This window comes from Bos taurus, chromosome 7, assembly GCF_002263795.3.
Source record: "Bos taurus isolate L1 Dominette 01449 registration number 42190680 breed Hereford chromosome 7, ARS-UCD2.0, whole genome shotgun sequence".
Taxonomy (NCBI): Eukaryota; Metazoa; Chordata; class Mammalia; order Artiodactyla; family Bovidae; genus Bos; species Bos taurus.
This window is the reverse complement of record NC_037334.1, coordinates 2,140,403-2,163,405: the sequence shown is the minus strand read 5'-3', so window position 1 is coordinate 2,163,405 and position 23,003 is coordinate 2,140,403. Positions and strand designations below refer to the sequence as shown.

The following is a 23,003-nucleotide window of genomic DNA, read 5'->3' as shown; positions in this document are numbered from 1 at the left end:
TGCAGGGAGACACGACAGTGTGACCTGTCAGGAGACTGGTGGGGCAGGTGCGCGGTGATGCCACAGGGGGCGTGGGTGGCACACAGTCACTCAGTTAAGGAGCCCGGCCTCACAGGGAGACACCGATACTCTCTTAGTCTTTATTTCTTCTGACTGCCTCAAGGAGGAACCTCGGATGGGTGTTATTCTCTGTCCTCCTCTCTGACACATGCTAATCTCCTTTCTGCAGAGCAGAAAGCAGAGCTGTCCAGCTGGGGCTGAAACTGTTGTTCAGTCACTCAGTCGTGTCCGACTCTTTGCGACCCCGTGGACTGTGGCACGCCAGGCTTCCCCGACCTTTACCATCTCCCCGAGTTTTCTCAAATTCAGGTCCAATGAGTTGGTGATGCCATCCAACCACTTCATCCTCTGTCATCCCCTTATCACCTTGCATTTTAGTTTTAGATTCAGTTCAGTTCAGTTCAGCTGCTCAGTCGTGTCCGACTCTTTGTGACCCCAGGAATCGCAGCACACCAGGCCTCCCTGTCCATCACAAACTCCCGGAGTTCACTCAGACTCATGTCCATCGAGTCAGTGATGCCATCCAGCCATCTCATCCTCTGGCATCCCCTTCTCCTCCTGCCCTCGATCCCTCCCAGCATCAGAGTCTTTTCCAGTGAGTCAGCTCTTCGCATGAGGTGGCCAAAGTACTGGAGTTTCAGCTTCAGCATCATTCCCTCCAAAGAAATCCCAGGGCTGATCTCCTTTAGAATGGACTGGTTGGATCTCCTTGCAGTCCAAGGGACTCTCAAGAGTCTTCTCCAACACCTTTACAATAAACTGGGCTTCCCTGGTAGCTCAGCTGGTAAAGAATCCACCTGCAATGCAGGAGCCCCCAGTGATTCCTGGGTCAGGAAGATCTGCTGGAGAAGGGAGAGGCTACCCACTCCCGTATTCTTTGGCTTCCCTGGTGGCTCAGCTGGTAAAGAATCTGCCTGCAATGTGGGAGACCTGGCTTTGATCTCTAGGCTGGATCCCTGGGCTGGGAAGAATCCCTGGAGAAGGGAACAGCTACCCACTCCAGTATTCTGGCTGGGAGAATCCCATGGACTATATAGTCCATGGGGTTGCAAAGAGTCGGACAGGACCGAGGGACTTTCAGTTTACAATAAAGTGAGGCTGCTTTTGTAAATAATTTTAAGCTTTTAAAAAATCAGTTGATTTATATGAAAACACATAGCCTACACAATATGGGTATTGTGAAAAATTAAGAAAACTAGTACACAAATCGGAGAAGGCAATGGCACCCCACTCCAGTGTTCTTGCCTGGAGAATCCCAGGGACAGGGGAGCCTGGTGGGCTGCCGTCTATGGGGTCGCACAGAGTCGGACACGACTGAAGCGACTTAGGAGGACGAGGAGTACACAAATGATGAGTGTCTAGAAAATGGCCTTAGCATATAAATGGCTTTGCCAAGTCAGAATCCCCACCAACATTTGCAGATGAGAAAAGTCAGGCTAAACAAGGTCGATAGGAGGGTCACCTCTTCTCACCTGTAGACCCAGAGCCTCCCTGTGACCATTTCACTCATGCCCAGCTCCACCAGGAAGCTGTGGCAAGCAAAGGTGCCCTGGCCCACCCACGCCCCCAGCCTCCCAGCCCCACCCCAGAGCCCTCCCCCGCCACCGCACCCCTACTCACAATGTTCATGAGGGTGAGCAGGTACTTCTGCACGTGCTCCGTCCCGTGGAACTGGACCACAGAGTCGTCCACCCCAAGCAGGACCTCGATGTTGTAGTCGTCGTCGGCAGCATGCCTGCGCATCCTCCGCCTGGAGCTGTTGACTCGCTCCTCCAGAACACCCAGAGCACGGCTGAGGCTGTCCAGGCTGTCTGCGGAGATCCCTGAAAGGAGAGAGAGGACACAGCCTGTAGCAGCAGTCCAGACTCAACAAGGCCACTGCAGCCGGAAAAAACCCCACTCAGATGCAACTCGGCCCCTGCAAGATGCCAGTGTGGCCATCAGCCTGCCATCATCACAGCACTGTGACCCAGGGCACTTCTGTCCCCATTTCACGGAAGAGCAAACAGGTTCAGACAGCGCAGTTGTGATAGGCAAGTCAGCTCAGACCCAGGAGCATGGAAACCCACAGCTCGGCCATCCCAGGGGCTGGGCCTGGCACCCAGTGATGAACGGAGAGGAGGGAGCCTGGTGGACAGAGCCAGCTCTTGTCACCCATTCACATACTCGCCCAGTGCCAAAAGGCTGGTCCCCCAGGTGTTACCGGCCCATTTATAACCGGGGAAACTGAGGCCCAGCCCAGGTGGCACGTGTTTCACAGAGTCTTCCCAGACAGCTCCCCTCTGGGGCTTTTGGCTCAGTCCCTGGTTGAAGCAAAGTCCCTCCTCTCTCAGCCTGGTCCACCCACTCCCTCCTGGGCTGGGACCAGCCCGTGGGCACCCTTCCCCTGCCCAGACCTCTGCCTGCCCCTGGTGCCACGTTCTGAGGAGACGAGAGGCTTCCTGATAATCATGCAGAGCCCAGGATGAGCCCTCACATGGCAACTAGTCCACAGTCTGCTGGCCACGGCTCACTCCAGCCCCCACGGACTAACACGCGGCTCAGAGCGGGGCAGCCCATCCGGGGCCTGGGGCCACGCTGAGGGGCCGGGGGCTGCATCCCATCAGGCCAGGACCCCAGGGTGTCGCTGCATCTTCTGCAGAGCTGCAGCATGTCTCCATTCCTTCTGCGTTCCCACTGGGCCTGGAGCCCCCCATGGACCAGAGCCGCTGCCCCCACCTCCCAGGGCTGCAGCTGAGTTGGCTGGGCTGACCTTCAGCATTGCTGGCAGCCACAGACCACACTGCCCAGTAAGAACCAGTGCCAACGTCCCTGGAAGCCCCTCACACCCCTGCATGGATCTCTGCATCCGCTCCAGGCCTCTGACCCCAGGGTCCCCCTATCCTCGGCATTCCTGGTGAGGGGAGAAGCAGGTGTGTCTCAGAAACTCTTGCCCTGGGAAGGACCTAGGACATCAGGTTATCATGACATCGCCAGAGAGTCTTCCAGAACAATTCTCACTCGTCCCCTAGGCTCTTGTCTCCTGGCTCCTCTGGAGATACAGCAAGGCAGCCTGTCACCAAGGTCCTGCTCCCCCAGCGGGCCCCCTGCTTATGTGTCCTTATCCAGTGCTGACAACAGGCCTCTTTGATGGGCATTACTGACTCCACTTTACAGACTGGAGGACTGACAGAGCCCCCCGAGCCGGGCAGAAGCTCTCTTCTTTACACCTGCTGTCTGTTAGTTTTGGGGCACAAACCTGCCACCTGGTCGCTGACAGACCAAGAAGTGGAGGTGAAGGAGCAGTGGAAGGGGAAGCGCTTCACAGAAAAGAGGAATAAGGTAGGGCTGGGCTGAGGGTCTACGGCATTCCTGTACCTCCTGGGGCCCTTGTGTCGCTGCCACAGCCCTGAGTGCCCCGTGTCTCCTCATATGCACACGTGCACACACACACACACACTCCACACACGCGCACACACACATGCACGCACACGCACGCACACACACTCCACACATGCACACACACACACTCCACACATGTGCGCACACACGCACACACACACTCCACACACATGCACGCACACATACTCCACACACGTGCACACACACACACTCCACACACACGCACACACACACACTCCACACACACGCACACACACACACTCCACACACGCGCACACACACACTCCACACACGCACACACACACACTCCACACATGCACACATACACACTCCACACACGCGCACATACACACTCCACACACGCGCACACACACACACTCCACACGCGCACACACACACTCCACACATGCACACACACACACTCCACACACACACACACACACTCCACACACGCACACACACACACACTCCACACATGCACACATACACACTCCACACACACACACACACACACACACTCCACACACGTGCACACACACACACTCCACACACGCACACACACACACTCCACACACACACACACACGCACACACACACACTCCACACACGCACACACACACACTCCACACACACACACACACACTCCACACACGCACACACACACACTCCACACATGCACACATACACACTCCACACACGCGCACACACACACACTCCACACACGTGCACACACACACACTCCACACGCGCACACACACACACACCACACATGCACACACACACACTCCACACACACACACACACACACACACTCCACACACGTGCACACACACACACTCCACACATGCACACATACACACTCCACACACACACACACACACACACTCCACACACGTGCACACACACACACTCCACACACGCACACACACACTCCACACATGCACACACACACACTCCACACACGCACACACACACACTCCACACATGCACACACACACACTCCACACATGCGCACACACACACACTCCACAGGTGCACACACACACACTCCACACACACACGTGCACACACACTCCACACATGCACACACACACACTCCACACACACACACACACACACTCTACACACGCACACACACACACTCCACACACGCACACACACACACTCCACACACGCACACACACACACTCCACACACACACACACACACACTCTACACACGCACACACACACACTCCACACACGCACACACACACACTCCACACATGCACACACACACACTCCACACACGCACACACACACACTCCACACACACACGTGCACACACACTCCACACACGCACACACACACACTCCACACATGTGCGCGCACACACACTCCACACATGTGCGCGCACACACACTCCACACATGTGCGCACACACACACTCCACACACACTCCACACACACGCACACACACACACTCCACACATGCACACACACATACTCCACACATGTGTGCACACACACTCCACACACACACACACACACACACACACACACACACGCACATGGCAGGCACTGCCAAGGGCCGCTCCAGGGCCGGCGCCTGTGAAGAGCTAGTCCTTCTGCTGGGCTGTCTGGAGATGATTCAGGGCCATCCTTGCTGCTCCCAGGGGAGACATCAGCTACTTAAACCTGACGGGGGGGTGAAGAATGGCTGCTCTATTTTTACACATTTATTTCTTTGCATTTTCAACAAGCAGGGACAGTTCACCTTCAGAACCACCTTGGGAAGCAGAAAGATGATAATTTTCATTAAAAAAGAACTCTTCCTGGGGAAGAGGCTGGAGCTTACCCTCTGCCCCTGTCAAGCCAGGGTTCACTGACAGGTGGTCCCTGGGCAAAACCAGACCACGGGGGTGCCTGTTAGGGCTGTGTGTTTTTTTAAATACTGCATTTGGTCAACAGTATTTCAAATTTCGAGATTTCATGTTAAAAATCTAGAATAGTCAGCTTGTCTAAGAAATTAGGACACAGAGCCACTGTAGAGGGGAGAGGGGGGTTCATGCTGTGGAGTAATGGCCATGCCTGGGACACAGCACAGAGGTCTGGGCCCCCAGCCCTCCTGGCCCGCTGTCCTCTCTGCCCACCTAACCTCTGCAGGCCTCAGCGTGGGCCCCAGACCCTGAACCATGATGACACTGTGCAGGGACTTGGCCTGACATTCTCTGAGGAGGGCTCGGGGCTACCATCAGGACATGCTGGCTGGGGTACATCTTATAGTTGCTTCTGTTGAGCAAACTCTGTTTTAACTAAACTGTATGTTACAGGTCCATAAAGACAGCAATGTTTCCTAAGAATGCACTAGAAACATTCATTTCACCACAAGCATAATTGTTCTTATCATTATTATTTCAATCATGATAACATTGGAGGGTGACTTGGACATTATGTCCTAGAACCACTCCCAAGACCCAGCCCCTGTAGAGCTGTGCTTGAATCCAAAGGAAAGGGCAGATGAAGGGAAGCAAACAGGGCCCCCCAAGCAATTCGAAGGTGGCAGCCCCGCCCTGCAGTCAGTCCCTGGGAGCCCTAGCCCTGCTTAGCCCTAGCATGGCACAGGGAGCCGGCCCCAGACCCAGGGCCCCCAGTCCCAGGGCCACGTGAGCACTGACGGGATCCAGCAGCCAGGCTGACGCTCCACTTTCTCATTCTTGGACATCTCCCAGTTTCCCTACAGTGGGCGCAACCCTACAGGCTAGGCCACTCGGAGATCCCAGCTGTGCCCTGGTGCCGGCTCCTAGCAGACCTGCCCCTCAGGTTGAGAGTCCCGCTCAGGTCCTCAGTGGGCTGTTCTTGGTTACTTGCAACCACGCCCAGCCTCAGGGCCTATCTGCCTGCACAGGGCTGCCTGTCCGGTCTACAGGCCCCAGCTCCTCTCAGTCCCCCTCCCGCCTCCTCTGGCAGCTCCTGCATGCTCGTAAGTGGCCAAGCCTCAGTGACCCAGCACTTACCTAGCCTTGTGCCTGACCCTTCATTTCTGGCCAGGCCTGGACACTGAGCAGTCCGCACTGTCCATCTCCTGCCGAGGACGAAGGACAATCTGTCCCGGCTCCTGACACAGCCACCTCTGCACACAGCCTCCCACATGGGGAGAAGTCACCAGTCCCTTTGGGGGCTGATCCACAGCAGACAGGAGCAGGCTGGACCCCAGCAGTCTGAGGCTCCCCTGAGTGGAGGTGTCTGCGGCAGAACCCTGTCTTTTCAATGGGCAACCACGGGCTTTTAGTTGCTGGCATTCCCTGTGCTGGGGGCACCCTTCTGGTGAGCTCATGTCTCGGGCAAAGGATGATTCAACAGGAAGCCTCCAAGAGCTGTCCCTCATTTGAGCGTCTCTACAGGAGGGCAGACAAAATCCCTCAAAGAATCAATAGCAGTCTGTGGACAGGATGGAAGAAGGGGACGCAGAATGGCATCCAGGAAACCCTGAAGTGCCTGCGCTCCAGGGGAACAAGCGGGTCACAGCAGCCAAGCTCACCCACAGTGCCTGGATCACAGGACCCTGCCCGGCTCCCGCTGCCCCTGAAGCCTGGTGCGCTGGCGCGTGTGCACAGGCAAACCTCCACTACGACCCAGCCATCCAACCCTCAGCAAGTAGGAGGCTCCTCCCCATCCTCATTACTGTCTCAGTTTAGCATCAAGGAGCCTCAGGAAGATAACGCGATGCAGACAAGTCGCACCACAGAGGAGGGGCCGGGACCCAGCCCAAGCCACAGCATCCAAAGTTGTTGACGAGCCCTGGAGTGGCCTGTGTATCTCACCAGCAGCAAGAGATGGCGTGGGGAAACCAAAACTGGGAGAAACAAGCAAGCGTGTTTAGTGCAGAGAAGAGCAAGCCCAGGGACCTGGGTCTATAAACGCTGTGGGAGCGCCATGCAGCAGGTGTGGGCTCAAGGGGCCTGGATGCTGGCTGTCCCTGTGCAAACCCCATGCCCAGCCCTTCGCTGCACTCGTCTCTCCTGGGATGCCCTTTCTGCTGCTGCTGCTCCTGCCCAGATTTAGCCTTCCTATCAGGTCCAGCAGGAGCCCCCGAAAGGTCCACAGGGAACAGAGCTCACAGGCCTCTGCCTCCCGCACTGGACATGGTCCCCATCTGCCTCCCCCAAGGACACATCTACAAGGGAGGAGGGCACGGAGCCTTGAGAAGCCACTGCCCAGTGATGGGGAAGACTGCTGTCCTTTCTTCAGGAAATGATCTTCCCCTCATTCCTCCCTGGACCTACTCCCTCTCATCCTGCAGGTGTCAGCTAAAATGTCCCCTCCTCAGGGGGATTTGCCTTGTTTCATCCTAAATTAAAATAGGCTCTCTCTTCCCCCAGTGTCTCCGTGACAGCATCCTGTTTTCCTCCTTTATGGAATGTACCACTGTTTGCAGCTTGAATCTCATTTATGAATTTTCTTGGGCATTACCTGTCTACTCCACTTGAAGGAGGCCCCCTCGGAAGACAGGCCCCCTCGGAAGTGTCTTGTATGCCTTGGTACCCCACAGATACACACAGGTACCCGGGTACCACCCAGCAGGGCTGTGAGGGGCAGGAGCCCCCGTAGAGACACAGTGGGAGGAAGCACAGACCCAGCAGTGGGGGGTGAGGGGAGGGGTGCCCCTGGGAGCTGGGCAGAAGGAGGGCAGGCACAGCAGGGCCAGGAAGCCCAGGCTTGGGATGGGGGAGCGGGCAGCAAGAGCAACAGGAAGGCGACCGGCATAGGAGCATGAGCTGGCACAAAATCCTGCCGTAAATTACTTACACAAGGTGTAACTGAAACAAAATTACCCAGGAGAAGTGAAAACAAATGGGGTGAAAAGAGAGTTACCATGTAACTGCCAACAAAACAGAACCAGGCATAATGATATTTATGAGATAAAATATAATCTGACATTAAAGGGACAAACTGATCAACAATTCATTGGAAAGATAAAAAAGAGATGAAATTTCATTCACCTAACAGAGCTTCAGCCTGGTACAGGAGAAACAGGCAAAGCCGCAGTTCATGTGCATTGTAATATATTTACTCCAGAAAACACCAGATGAATTAGGTGAAACATTAGGCAGGATCTGAATTACCGTGCGTGCTCAGTCACATCCGGCTCTTTGTGACCCCATCGACTGTAGCCCGCCAGGCTATCCATGGGATTTTCCTGATAAGAATACTGAAGTGGGTTGCCATGCCCTCCTCTAGAGGATCTTCCCAACCCAGGAGTCAAACTCGCATCTCTTGTCTCCCGTATTGCAAGCAGATTTTTTTTTTTACCACTAATCCACCAGGGAAGCCCTGAATTACTGTAGAAGATCTAAGTTACTAAAACAACCTAATGTTTAAGCTCAACAAGCAGAGAATGTGTGCTGTTCAAGTACAAGTTCCAAATTTCACTTACATTAAGACAAAAGGGAAACTCAAAAATCATGCCCTCAAAAATCACAGCTGCTATCATAGATCAAAATCAAAGAAAACAAGAAGGAAGCCTCTCAAACCCTAAACACCAGAAATTAAAAACACAGTTCTAGTAAGCCTAGACTAAATAGAGAACATACATTCTAATTGTTGGCTCAAGTAGAAACCTTGAATAAACCTTAGAAAAAAATGGAAAAAAAAAAAGCAGTCAAAGACAAGCTCAGAAGGTTTTACACAAGAGTTTTACCAAACCTACAAGAAATAGTTAATTCTCATCCTCCATATAATCAGTATGCAAACATCAATACCTTTCTTGTACATAACAGACATCAGCTAGGAAACAGAATGGGAAAAGAGGCTTATTGACTATTAAACCCCACAAAATATCTAGGTATAAACAAAAATACGAAATGTAGAACGATGACACAAAGAGTAACACAATATAGTCAAAACTCTCCGGAAAAGCGTAAGGCAACCTCAGTGTTCTTGCCTGGAGAATCCCAGGCACGGGGGAGCCTGGTGGGCTGCCGTCTCTGGGGTCGCACAGAGTTGGACACGACTGAAGCGACTTAGCAGCAGCAGCAGCAGCAGCAACGTCAGTAACTGGAGACACAATGACAGTATCCTGGGCTGCAAGCTGATTGTCTTCCAAATCAATCTATAAATTTAACACCCTCTCCATTAAAAAAAAAAAACAAAACTGTCAAAATCTAACAATATAGTTCCAAAATTCAACTGGAAGACTACATATAGGAGATTAGCTGGAAAAAACTATTAAAAAGGAATAATAACAAGGAGATATTTACCTTTCAAAATTTCAGAACACATCACAAAATAACGTTAATTAGATCACAGTGGCATGACCGTTATGAAAGATAGATCATGGAACTGAATACAAAGTCTAAACGCAAATCTAAGCATAGAAGGGACCTTAGGTAAAAATGGTACATTAAACACATATATCCAATTTTTCTCCTCCTTGGAACCCCATTATAATTTTAGTAAAGGAATATTTTTTTTTTCTTAAATCACAAGCAAACAAGGACAGGGGGAGCAGGAGAGGAAAAAAATAACAGAACTGTTGCAGGCTGGAGAGCAGATGGCCACATGGCAATGGACTTAGTATATCCGAGAAGCTGGCCAGACGCTTCCAGTTTGCATCGCAGAATCCTCCAAAGGCACCAAGTACCTCTAGAAGCGGGATGATGAGTGGATTGAAATAAACACTAGTTGTCAGCTAAGGCCAAATCCCTTTCTCACAACCTGCATCCTAGTAGCAGCCCCGTAACTCACACTGCATTGGTCTGGAAGCGCACTCTCTCTCGAGAAGATCTCTGGGCTGCAGGCACCGGGTGTAGCTGAGAGCATAGGTCCCATGCTAAAAAGGAGGATGAAATGAGTGCTGAGACACCAGCCTACTTCCACAATCCACTCCCAGAACGCTGCTACTCAAGCCTTCATCCCTCAGGCAGGAAGCTGGAAGGAGGCTTCTCAGGGAATATGACCAAAGACCAAAAGGCAACATGACTGTCCATGGCTCCTCTACTACCTGCATCGAGCTCCCAGTCACCTCCTCTCTTGCCCAGGTTGCACATGAGCAGCCAGCCAAGGATCTCCAGCTCTCCGGGGTGAGCCCCAGACTCCATAGATGGAGATCAATAAAAAGCACAACAATCAAAATGAGGAGAATGGAGGAAACAGAGACTGCCTAGGAAGGTGGAGAAGCCTATTATTAGTGACCCCTGAGAGCCTGAAGGAAACACTGCACCCACTGAACAAGAACAAAATGAGGACAATCAAAAGGATCCTTTGGAATTAAAAACTTTTCAGCAGAAATAGTAAATTCAGTGAAAGGATTACGAAGACAAAGTCGAGAATCTCCCAGAAAGTAAAGCAGTAAGACCAAAAGGCTTGAACCATCAGGAAAAAGAGATAAGAAAATTGGAGGACCCAATCAAAGAAAAAAAATCGTCCATATACTAGAAACTCCATAAAGAAAGGAAAACAGAGAGGAAATAACTAATGAAATTATTCCTACAATTAAAAGGTGCTCCAAGACTGAAAGGGCCCAGCTAGCGCCCAACACAGTAGACGAAAACACACCAGCACCATGGCGCATCACCGTGAACTTTCAGAACACCAGTAACATTCTACAGACTTTCACAGGGAATAAGAGAGGGTCAAGAGGAAGCAGTTACAGAAGAAATTAAAAGAACCGGAAGCAGAACGGCTTTCAGTTCAGTTCAGTCACTCAGTTGTGTCCAACTCCTTGCGACCCCATGAATCGCAGCACGCCAGGCCTCCCTGTCCATCACCAACTCCCGGAGTTCACTCAAACTCATGTCCATCGAGTAGGTGATGCCATCCAGCCATCTCATCCTCTGGCGTCCCCTTCTCCTCCTGTCCCCAATCCCTCCCAGCATCAGAGTCTTTTCCAGTGAGTCAACTCTTCACATGAGGTGGCCAAAGTACTGGAGTTTCAGCTTTAGCATCAGTCCTTCCAATGAACACCCAGGACTGATCTCCTTTAGGATGGACTGGTTGCAGTCCATCTCCTTGCAGTCCAAGGGACTCTCAAGAGTCTTCTCCAACACCACAGTTCAAAAGCATCAATTCTTCGGTGCTCAGCTTTCTTCACAGGCCAACTCTCACATCCATACATGACCACTGGGAAAAACCATAGCCCTGACTAGACGGACCTTTGTTGGCAAAGTAATGTCTCTGCTTTTTAATATGCTATCTAGGTTGGTCATAACTTTCCTTCCAAGGAGTAAGTGTCTTTTAATTTCCGACTCTGTGCGACCCCATAGATGGCAGCCCACCAGGCTCCCCCGTCCCTGGGATTCTCCAGGCAAGAACTCTGGAGTGGGTTGCCATTTCCTTCTCCAATGCATCAAAGTGAAAAGTGAAAGTGAAGTCGCTCAGTCGTGTCCGACTCTCAGCGACCCCAGGGACTGCAGCCTACCAGGCTCCTCTGCCCATCGGATTTTCCAGGCAATGGCTTCAGACTTCCCCAAACCAGCAGTAGCTCAGTTGGTAAAGAATCTGCCTGCAATGCAGGAGTCCAGTTCTATTCCTGGGTCAGAAAGATGCACTGGAGAAGGTATAGGCTACCCACTCCAGGATTCTGGCCTGGAGAATTCCGTGGACTGTATGGTCCATGGCGTCGCAAAGAGTCGGACACGACTGAGCAACTTTTTCACTTTCAAACAAGCATTAGATGCAGGAAAACAAATGGAGAAGATAACTTTCCCACAGATGACTTCCCCTGCACAGGTTGGGCCCAGGACTCTTGGCCTGGCCCGCACTCCTGCAGGAGTCTGCACTGGTTGCAGAAGGAGAGCTGGGCTGGCCTCTGACCCCCGTCTATTCCATAAGAGCCATTCTCCCCTTCTTCACACATGGCAGTTTCTGCTCTGCAGGGAGGTAGTAGAGATTTGAGCTTCAGGGGTTCCTGAACACTGGGGCAGAGAGACTGGCTCTCATCCACACAGGGACTTCCACCCACTTGCTTGTCCAGCAGAGGCCAGGGGTGTGAAAGCTGCTTGTGAGCAACAGGCAGTCCTGGGGGAACCTGGAAGGGGCACTGGCATTAGCGTTCACAGCCTGCCTAATAAAGGGATCATAAGAAAGCCTTTGGCTCAACTTTCTTCTAGCATGTTTATGACTTCATTTTCATCATCCCAGGTCACCAACTGGACTGGAACTGGTTTCTGCTTAGGTGCGAAGCCACTATTTGAGTTTTTCCTCCTTTATCTAAACAGTTGTCCCAATATCATTAAAAAAAAAAATAGAAGAAGGCATATATCTCCACAACCAGCTTTCTCTCCTTTCCCCTTGCAATGAGCACCATTCTAAGATAATCAAAGGGCATCCTTTTGATAGAGTGTATTTTTGCAAAATCAATGCTGCTCTTTGACTGTGTTTGTTTTTAATTGACAAGTGCTGCCATGTTGTATCTCATCCTGTTTCTTTCACTCACCACTCTGTCTGTCTATCTTCAAGCCTGTGTGGAGTGCAGCTGCCAGATTTGCCCCTCTCGTCCACTGATGACACCCAGGTTTCTGCCAACTGCCCCCCAGCCTACCCAAGCAACGTTGCCATGAACAATGTTCCTGAGAGACCTGTGGGACTGTGACCACCTGTGTGCCCAGTCCAGGGGAGGGGAGAAGAGCCCGCAGGGCAAGGGTCAGTTCAAGGAGCGGACTGGGATGTCCTAAGGACACCCTGTGTTTAGGATGTAGACCCAAGAGTGAAATTACTGAGTTAACATGCTCTTATAATCATCGAGTAAGGACTGCCAGATTTCCAGGATGTCCATACCTGTTCCACTTCTACCACTTACCAAATCATCCAGTTTGGAATTGCTGCCCTGTTGTCTACTAATTTTATTTATTGTTTTATTATTTGATCAGCCATTTAAAAAAAAATATATATATATATTTAATGAATATCAAAGGTGATTAAATTAAAACAAAAGACAAGCACACACCAGCCATGCAAGGAGAGGGCGGCACTGCCCCCAGTGGGCGGAGGCTCCTGGAGGAGATGAATGGAGCAGCCTGGGGTCATGGTTGGTCTGGCTTCTGTTTCTCTGGGAAGTGACAAGGCCCTTTCTGGGGAACTTGCGAACAAGGTCACAAGTGAGTCTTGAGAAACACAGGCCTCTCTGCAGACTGAGGTGTTGACCAGGTGCTGGACATGGTCCAGGATTCCGGCCCAGCTCTCCTTCTACAACCAGTGCAGGCCCCTGCGGGGGCAACGGGCCGGGCCCAGACTCCTGAGCACAGCACCCTGCAGGAGCACAGCGGTGCCACCAGCCAGGAGAGGTCACCTGGGGGAGAGTCTTCCTCTCCATTTGTTAACGAATGAGAGACAAGCCCTCTGTGACTGCAAATTCCCCTAAAGATGATCATTAAGATAAAATATGTTTACGCAGAAGCATAATTAGGACACAGCAAAAGCACTGTTTGGAAGCCGGCAGGATCTTTGGAGGCTCTGCAAACAGAAAGAGGCTCAGCCCCACGGGGGCCATCAGCACCGAGCCCCACTGGTGAGCTTTATTAAAAGCAGCTCGTTAGGGTTATTTCCTCCCAGCCCTTTATAACTTCATTACCAAGTCAGAATTCATTTTTGCAACTCTGGCAGACACAGCCTGTCCGGTGTCACTTTTATGACTCGAGGTGGAGGGGAGGAGAGGTGGGGCGGCTGGGGCCCGACCAGCGTTTCGGAGCTCGTCCACCAGGGCCACATCTGTTAACGGCTGCCCCGAGTCTGAGACCAGCGCTGGGAGATGCGTGAATGCCTGGAGTCCAGACTCCTTACCATTCTAGCACTTTCATGGGGGGAATGGGAGCTCATGAGAATGGGGAAGGAGCTGCCCCTGGAACCTGCCCTCCCAGAGATGGGGCAATGGTGCTCCTCGTGGGGGACATGAGCCACCGGGCCTCCCCAGCACCCCCGCTCCGCTGGAGGTGAATGGAGCCACCCACAGCTGTGCTGCGTGGCAACCTGGCCTTTCTCTGGGAGCTGCTCCCTGGTTTTTCTTTGGTGACCCACCACACCCTCCCAGTCCTCAAGGGGAGTCAACGCTGCTGGATCCTCAGGTCCAGGAGCAGCCACCTGGCCCAGGCAGGCCAATGAACCCCCGTGCCAAGCATCCGTTAGGGTCTCTGGGAAGACATGTCCTCTTTTCTCTCTGCTGGGGGTGCTGAGGCGGACAAAGTGGGCCAGCGGCTGCTGGGCACCCCCTCCTTCCAGGAGAAGCAGAGCTGGGACAGGAAGGGAACAGGTGATGCCATTTAGGTCCGAATTTCAGCCGTACCGGAAGCTGACATACCCCTGGACTCTCCAGCTCTTTGAGTCAATTCATTTGGATTTCTGTCTTGAAACCACAAGAATCCTAACATGTCCCCCCCAACACACACACACACACACACACACACACACACACACACTCTCTCTCTCTCTCTCTCTCTCTCACACACTGCCCTAAGCTAGACACCATCTTTTGGTTTGATAACCAGAGCACCATCAGGCTGTGGGCATCACATGGTACTGCTCTGTTATACCTCCTGTTTTTAGAGAAACCCCAAGGTAGCTGTGGAGAAGGCAATGGCAACCCACTCCAGTACTCTTGCCTGAAAAACCCCATGGACAGAGGACCCTGGTGGGCTGCAGTCCATGGGGTTGCTAAGAGTCAGACGGCTGAGCGACTTCACTTTCACTTTTCACTTTCATGCACTGGAGAAGGAAACAGCGACCCACTCCAGTGTTCCTGCCTGGAGAATCCCAGGGATGGGGGAGCCTGGTGGGCTGCCGTCCATGGGGTCGCACAGGGTCAGACACGACTGAAGCGACTGAGCGGCAGCAGCAGCAGGGTATCTGGGGTAGAGGAAGTCCACTGGGGATTTAAGGTATGTGGCCGAGAGAAAGGGGCTCTGGCTCAGTTCCTCACAGATGCTTGGAAGGATCTCAGTCCTTGGAGGTAAGGGTGCCTGCACAAGTGTCGAGGCCATGTGAGACGAGGCCCAAACCCATGGGCCACCCAGGGCGGTGGGGAGCTCCTCGCAGCAGGACCTGGGGCCTGCGTCTGTAGCCCCCACACAGGAAGCCCCAACACCCCAGGCCTGCTCTGCACCCCCACACCAGCTGAACGGCCTCAGCTCCTCTGCACCTGCTTGCTCCCCGTGCACCACACTCCAGGTGGCTTCTGAAGCCCACCCAGGCCCAGGAACACACGTGGCTTCTTCAGGAAGCAGGCCCCTGGGGCCCCGGGGCTGACGGCCCTGCCCCGGGGAGGTCCTGCACATGGTCACGGCAGGCGGGTCCCTAAAGCCGGCCTCAGCCTCCAGGGCACCAGACACTCTCTCCGCTGCGGTCAGCTGAGGGGAGGGAAACTGGCCCTGAGTTACCTCCACACTGCCGCTCCCCAGCACTCAGCAGCCAGATGGCGGGATACAATGGAGAGCCTGGCAGATCGCTTAATGAAAATATTTACTGTGAACTTCAGAACAAAACACAGACACCCACAGGTCCCAACAGAAGGGAGGATTCCCTGGGATTTCACTGTGAATGTAGAGGAAGTGAGAGGCTGGCAAGCGGGGTGCTGACAGCCAGCGTCAAGGGACCACAGTCCTCACAGTCTCCACCCTGGCACAGCTTGTCCAAGTGTGACACCCTCAGGGACATCCCTGCTGACAGCTCCATATGCCTTCCAGATCCCAGACTTGGACATCCAGCTCTCTGGAAGGCCCTCAGGCCTCCACACTCGGACTTCCAGGACCGAATGCCTCCTTCCCCGCCATCCCACCCCTTCAGGTGCACTGCCCACCGGGGGCTATGGCACCTGCCACCACCAGGCCCCCACTAGGAACAGAGTCAGCTCCATCCTCATCCCAAGGGCCCCTGAATTTGCCCCTACCCCCATCCCTCTGTGATTGCTCATGCTAGGAACCAGCCACTCAGTCTTTGGAGTCTCCAAATCCAAGCTCAAGGCATTTCTCTCCAGCTGCCAACCTGTTTCTCCTCTTGGGCCTTTCATCTCTTCAGATATTGAGCCCCGTGTCTTGCAGGGTGGGCGAGGCCACTGCAGCATGGTGGTCCCAGTGCTCTGAGAGGGGCCTGGTGCCAACAGATGCTGCGGGTGCAGGAGGCTGCACAGCCCTGCTCTAGGCCCGCTCATGCCAGGCCATCATGGTTGATGCAGGAACTCTCGGCACCTGTCCAAGCCCCCACCCACAAGACTGGGGGATTACCCTCCTGGCTGCACCTGGAGCCTGGCACACAGAGGGGCTGGGGAGAGGATAAAGGGCTCCTCCTCGCTGATGCTGAGACTCAGGATGGCAAGGCAGGAAGGTCCACATCCTAGCACCAAGCCAGCATCCTAGGATGGAGAAGAGAATTCTCCAGACAACCCCATCAGCAGCACGACAGGGAAATGATGATGAAGATGAAACTGGTGACATGGGGGCTTTATGTTCATCTCTTATTCACTCTTCCCAGCAGCCCCACGGAGCAGGGCTTGACTCCCTCCTGTGCGGATAGGGGGACAAGCCCAGGAAACTCATGCTCCAGCCACCGCCTCATGGAGCAAAGGGAGCAGGTAAGGGTCTGACTCAGGATCCAGCCCACTGCACCTGAGCCCTGGACAGCACCCCTCAGAGCCAGCTGCACTGGGGCTGGTATACAAGAGGCAACGGAAAGGGCTGGGGGGCCCTTGCTAAGCTGGAGACCTCGTCCCAGAGCCACACACACCGTGACCCTGCAGCACAAAGACCCACGCTCCACCTCACCACGTCCACTCAAAGCCCTGAGATGTGGGACTCCAACAAGGACCCAGGGAGGCAGGATGGCATTTCCATGGAAGCAAAAAGTAGCCTTAGTTGCTCAGCACCCCTTCCCATCTCATTCTTTGCATTGTCGTTCTGCTCTGAACTGGAACTGTTAGATGTTCTCAATGAGAGTGTGTGCCGGATGGTAGGAGGGAGGCATATTCAGGACCCATAGTCAGGGCCATCACGTTCAGTGGTGCCCTGCACAGTTCTGGGGGAAAGGGGGTGCCCCTCAAATGGAGGGGCTCCACTCATCAGTGCATGCTGGAGGGGAGCCGAAGCGCTGCCGGATCTAATGCTTTAAAACCTTTCCATGAGGACTTTCCTGCTGGTCCGGTGGTTAAGAATCCACCTGCCAATGCAGGGGACATGGGCTCAATCCCAGGTCCAGGAAGATGCCACACGCCGCGGGGCAACTACTGAGCCCCCATTCTAGAGCCCACGAGTCACAACCACTGAAACCCCCTTACCCTAGAGCCTGTGCTCAGCAACAAGAGAAGCCGCAGCAATGAGGTCTTCGCACGTGGCAAACGAGAGAGTAACCCCACTCAGAGAAGAGCCTGCACACAGCAAAGGAGGTCCTGCACAGCCAAAAATTAATATATAAAAAATTAAAAAAAAAAAAAAACACCTTTCTGGGGACTTCCCTGGCAGTCCAGTGGTTAAGACTCTGCACTTCATTGCAGGGGGCACAGGTTTGATCTCTGCTCAGGGAACTAAGATCCCACGCACTGCACGACCCACAAAAACCAAAACCAAACAAACAAACAAAAACGTTCCATGGACTGAGCAGGAAAACGGACAGAAAGATTCTGAAGATCCCAGGTTGGGCGAGGCAGAGGGACTGGGGATTTCTAACTGGAGAGATTGTCCTGCAGGAGGGTCACCTTGGGTCAGCCCAGAGAAGTGCTCTGCACGGGGCTCACGTGCGTCCTCTCTTAAACACTGCTGACCCAGGAATAGGGAGCCCTGAGCCCCCAGCTTCCCAGCAAGTCCCAGGGACACATCAGCCCTCCCCGCTACACAGGCTCAGCCTTCCTTTCTGGACTTTCTCCATCCACCACCAGCAAGAGACCCAGCTCTGCCATGGATAAATCCCAGGGTGCAGACTGAGAGGCCCCCAGTTCAGCCCACTGTGGACGCCCACCATACCAGAAATGGTATGCAGGTATGTCTGCAGAAACTGAGTTTTCCTCTGCTGCCTTCCTGTGTGAGCTCAGGGGGTTCAGAAGCCTGCAGGGCTGGGGGGAACAGCGATTAGTATGGATGAACCAACATGTCCCTCTCCCATGGTGCTCCTTGCCTTGAAAGGCCATATCCTGCGGTCACCAAGGGAATCCCTGGAAACCTAGGGCTGCTGCGCTTCCACCGTGGCCAGGAAGGGACATGCCCTGGGCTCCCTACACAGCACCAAGCCTCCCGGCAGACAATGGTGTTGACGGGCCTTAATTTGATCAGCCTCATCTGAAGAAGGGAGGAAATGAGAAATCAGAGCAAGTGCTGAACGCTGTAAATTCAATCTGTGACACAGCCTCACAGGGGCCTTTCCTAACAGACTGGGGTGCAGAGGCGGAGGCTGCAATCCAATGCTGAGTCCCACGCTCACCAAGGGCTGCCCTTTCTGCAGGGAGGTGGCACAGGGGCCAACTCACCAGGGCCCTGGCTGCCCTGGACACCCCAAGGGCTCCCAGGACAGGCCAGTGGCTGGGCAGGCGGAGACTGCAAGAATCATCACAAAGTTGAACATGTTTGGGGTTTCCTTTCCTGGTTTAAAAGCAGATGTGATCCCGCCAGGGTCTGTGCAAGTCGGCTCCTGGACCACAGTGCCCTGGCCTGGCCCCAGCGGGCACCCCACCAGCCTGGCACACAGACACCACAGGGGCTACTGGCACCTGCTTCTCCCATCTCCTGCAGCTCCAAGCAGGGCAGGGAAGGCCATTTATGACCCTGCCCCGGCCCACCTGCCAGTCTCCGTTTGCTGGCTTCTCCCACCCTTGAAGCTCGCACACACTACTCCCTGGGGCAGAAACACCCCAAGCGCCAGACCTAGCTACCACTGTCTGCCTGGCAAATCCAGCTCCTCCTTGAAGGTCCAGCCCCAACCTTCCTCCTGTTCAGGAAATTTCTGACTGGCTGCCCTTCCCTATGCCATCCACCTGGCCCCCAAAATCTGTGTTTTCATTCCGTCATTGGTTCCTTCACTCCTCCAGTATTTCAGTCCCAGTGATCTGCCAGACCCCTTTCATCTGAAGAATCACCCCCATGACAGCCCTCTGGGGCTATATCACCTTCATAGATTTGCTGACTGGCTTGACACACATTGGCACGTGTGCACACAAGCTCACACACTCACAATCACGTGCTTACCACACATTCACACATGCTCATTTACAACACACACACTCTGGGGAATTCCTGGAAGAGTGAGTCCCCCTTGGACCTCTGACAGGGCTTGGCAAAAATAAACCAACAAGCCGGAGGCCAAAACCACCTGTTGGATACATGGAAAACAACTGTCTTCCTTATTATACGTCTGAGCAAACTGAGGCTGAGAGAGCTTAAGGGGCTGCAGGCATGGAAGCAGCATTTCCTTGGGAGGAGCAGTCACAATCGCGGGGAGTACCTTGAAGGGAGGTGTGTCTACCGCTTTCCCCGTCATGGGAGTGGTGCCGGGAGGTTAGGGGCTGCATGTTCACGCCCACTTGGCTGTGCAGCTGGTGATGTTGCTACTGATCTTCTGTCTTCTCCTGGGAGAGCAGTTGCCAAGCTGCTAGCACATCCCAATGCCCTGCGGGAGCCATCTGAGAACACATCACCAGGCCCAGCCACAGGGCAGGCATCACTCCAAAGAGACCCTCGTTGCGGCTCCCAGCCCTGGGGGCCTAGCTGTGCCAGCGGCAAGGACTCAGCATGTGCAGGTGGCTAGGCCAGCTCTGTTACCATATCCCTTTCTCTCTTTGACCCAGACACACGTTGTTTACATATTGAACACAGAGAAATAGTCTGCATTTCCAGAAAGAGATATGTTCTCCCATTTTTCCTGGAAACAGGGGGACTTCTTGGCTCATCTTTCGTGTTTTTCACTCTTAACTGAGAAATATCGCTCTCCTAAGAGAAGCCAGGTGGAAATGTTGACTTGGGCCAGGGACAAAAGGGCACAGCAGGGGTGGGAAGGGGAAGTAGGTGGGGTGGAATGGTGGAAGGCAGTGGCTAGGAGTGTGTAGGTCTGTGTTACTGGGCCTTATGTTTATAAAGAAGTCTGAAATGTGGATTTGCATGTGAAGTCTCTGTTCTGTAGATCAAGCAGCTCAGTCACTCAGTCGTGTCCGACTCTTTGCGACCCCATGGACTGCAGCACACCAGGCTTCCGTGTCCATCACCAACTCCCAGAGCTTACTCAAACTCATGTCCATTGAGTTGGTGATGCCATCCAACCATCTCATCCTCTGTTGTCCCCTTCTCTTCTCACCTTCAATCTTTCCTAGCATCAGGGTCTTTTCCAATGAGTCAGTTCTTCACATGAGGTGGCCAAAGTATTGGAGTTTCAGCTTTAGCATCAGTCCTTCCAATAGATTTTCAGGACTAATTTCCTTTAGGGTTGACTGGTTTGATCTCCTTGCAGTCCAAGGGACTCTCAAGAGTCTTCTCCAACACCACAGTTCAAAAGCATCAATTCTTTGGCACTCAGCTTTCTTTATAGTCCAACTCTCACATCCATACATGACTACTGGAAAAACCATAGCTTTGACTAGATGGAGCTTTGTTGGTAAAGGAATGTTTCTGCTTTTTAATATGCTGTCTAAGTTGGTCAAAACTTTCCTTCCAAGGAGCAAGTGTCTTTTAATTTCATGGCTGCAGTCACCATCTGTAGTGATTTTGGAGCCCAAGAAAAAGTCTGTCCCTGTTTCCATTGTTTCCCCATCTATTTGCCATGAAGTGATGGGACTGGATACCATGATTTTAGTTTTCTGAACATTGTTTTTAAGCTAACATTCTCACTCTCCTCTTTCACTTTCAACAAGAGGCTCTTTAGTTCTTCTTCACTTTCTGCCATAAGGGTGCTGTCATCTGCATATCTGAGGTTATTGATATTTCTCCCAGCAATCTTGATTCCAGCTTGTGTTTCATCAAGTCTGGCATTTCACATGATGTACTCTGCATATAAGTTAAATAAGCAGTGTAACAATATACAGCCTTGACGTACTCTTTTCCCAGTTTGGAACCAGTCCATTGTTCCATGTTCGGTTCTAACTGTTGCTTCTTGACCTGCATACAGATTTCTCAGGAGGCAGGTAAGGTGGTCTGGTATTCCCATCTATTGAAGAATTTTCCACAGTTTGTTGTGATGCACACAGTCAAAGGCTTTGGCATGGTCAATAAAGCAGTAGGTTTTTTTTTTTTTTTTTTTTTTTTTGTGTGCTCTCTTGCTTTTTTGATGATCCAGCAGATGTTGGCAATCTGATCTCTGTTCGTTTACAAGGCAAACCATTCAATATCACAGTAATCCTTCCAAGTCTATGCCCTGACCAGTAATGCTGAAGAAGCTGAAGTTGAATGGTTCTATGAAGAACTACAAGACCTTCTAGAACTAACACCCAAAAAAGATGTCCTTTTCATTATAGGGGACTGGAATGAAAAGTAGGAAGTCAAGAGATACCTGGAGTAACAGGCAAATTTGGCCTTGGAGTACAAAATGAAGCAGGGTAAAGACCAACAGAGTTTTGTCAAGCGAACATACTGGTCATAGCAAACACCCTCTTCCAACAACACAAGAGAAGACTCTACACATGGATATCAACAGATGGTCAATACCAAAATCAGACTGATTATATTCTTTGCAGCCAAAGATGGAGAAGCTCTATACAGTTAGCAAAAACAAGACTGGGAGCTGACTGTGGCTCAGATCATGAACTCCTTATTGCCAAATTCAGACTTAAATTGAAGAAAGTAGGGAAAACTCAGGTATGTTCTAAATCAAATCCCTTATGATTATACAGTGGAAGTGACAAATAGATTCAAGGGATTAAATCTGGTAGACAGAGTGCCTGAAGAACTATGGACAGAGGTTCATGACATTGTATAGGAGGCAGTGATCAAGACCATCCCCAAGAAAAAGAAATGCAAAAAGCCAAAATGGTTGTCTGAGGAGGCCTTACAAATAGTACTGTCTGAGAAAAGAAGAGAAGCTAAAGGCAAAGGAGAAAAGGAAAGATATAATCATTTGAATGCAGAGTTCCAAAGGATAGTATAAGGAGAGATAAGAAAGCCTTCCTCAGTGATCAATGAAAAGAAATAGAGGAAAACAACAGAATGGGAAAGACTAGAGATCTCTTCAAGAAAATCAGAGATACCAAGGGAACACTTAATGCAAAGATGGGCTTGATAAAAGACAGAAATGGTATGGACCTAACAGAAGCAGAAGATATTAAGAAGAGGTGGCAAGAACACACAGAAGAACTGTACAAAAAAGATCTTCATGACCCAGATAACCACAATGGTGTGATCACTCACCTAGAGCCAGACGCCCTGGAATGCAAAGTCCAGTGGGCCTTAGGAAGCATCACTACGAACAAAGCTAGTGGAGGTGATGGAATTCCAGTGGAGCTATTTCAAATCCTGAAAGATGATGCTGTGAAAGTGCTTCACTCAATATGCCAGCAAATTTGGAAAACTCAGCAGTGGCCACAGGACTGGAAAAGGTCAGTTTTCATTCCAATCCCAAAGAAAGGCAATGCCAAAGAATGTTCTGTGGACATCAGAAGGCAATTAAAAACAGTGTGAGCCCTGTACTGCCTGA

General features: G+C 52.1%; 1 protein-coding gene across 1 annotated transcript in view; it reads right to left on the bottom strand.

Moving 5' to 3' along the window:
• Window positions 1-23,003, bottom strand: part of ADAMTS2 (ADAM metallopeptidase with thrombospondin type 1 motif 2) — a 245,248-nt gene that overhangs the window by 97,274 nt on the left and 124,971 nt on the right. The window contains 1 exon segment of the mRNA NM_174631.2: window positions 1,681-1,883. Within this exon segment, the coding sequence (NP_777056.1) occupies window positions 1,681-1,883 (203 nt within the window).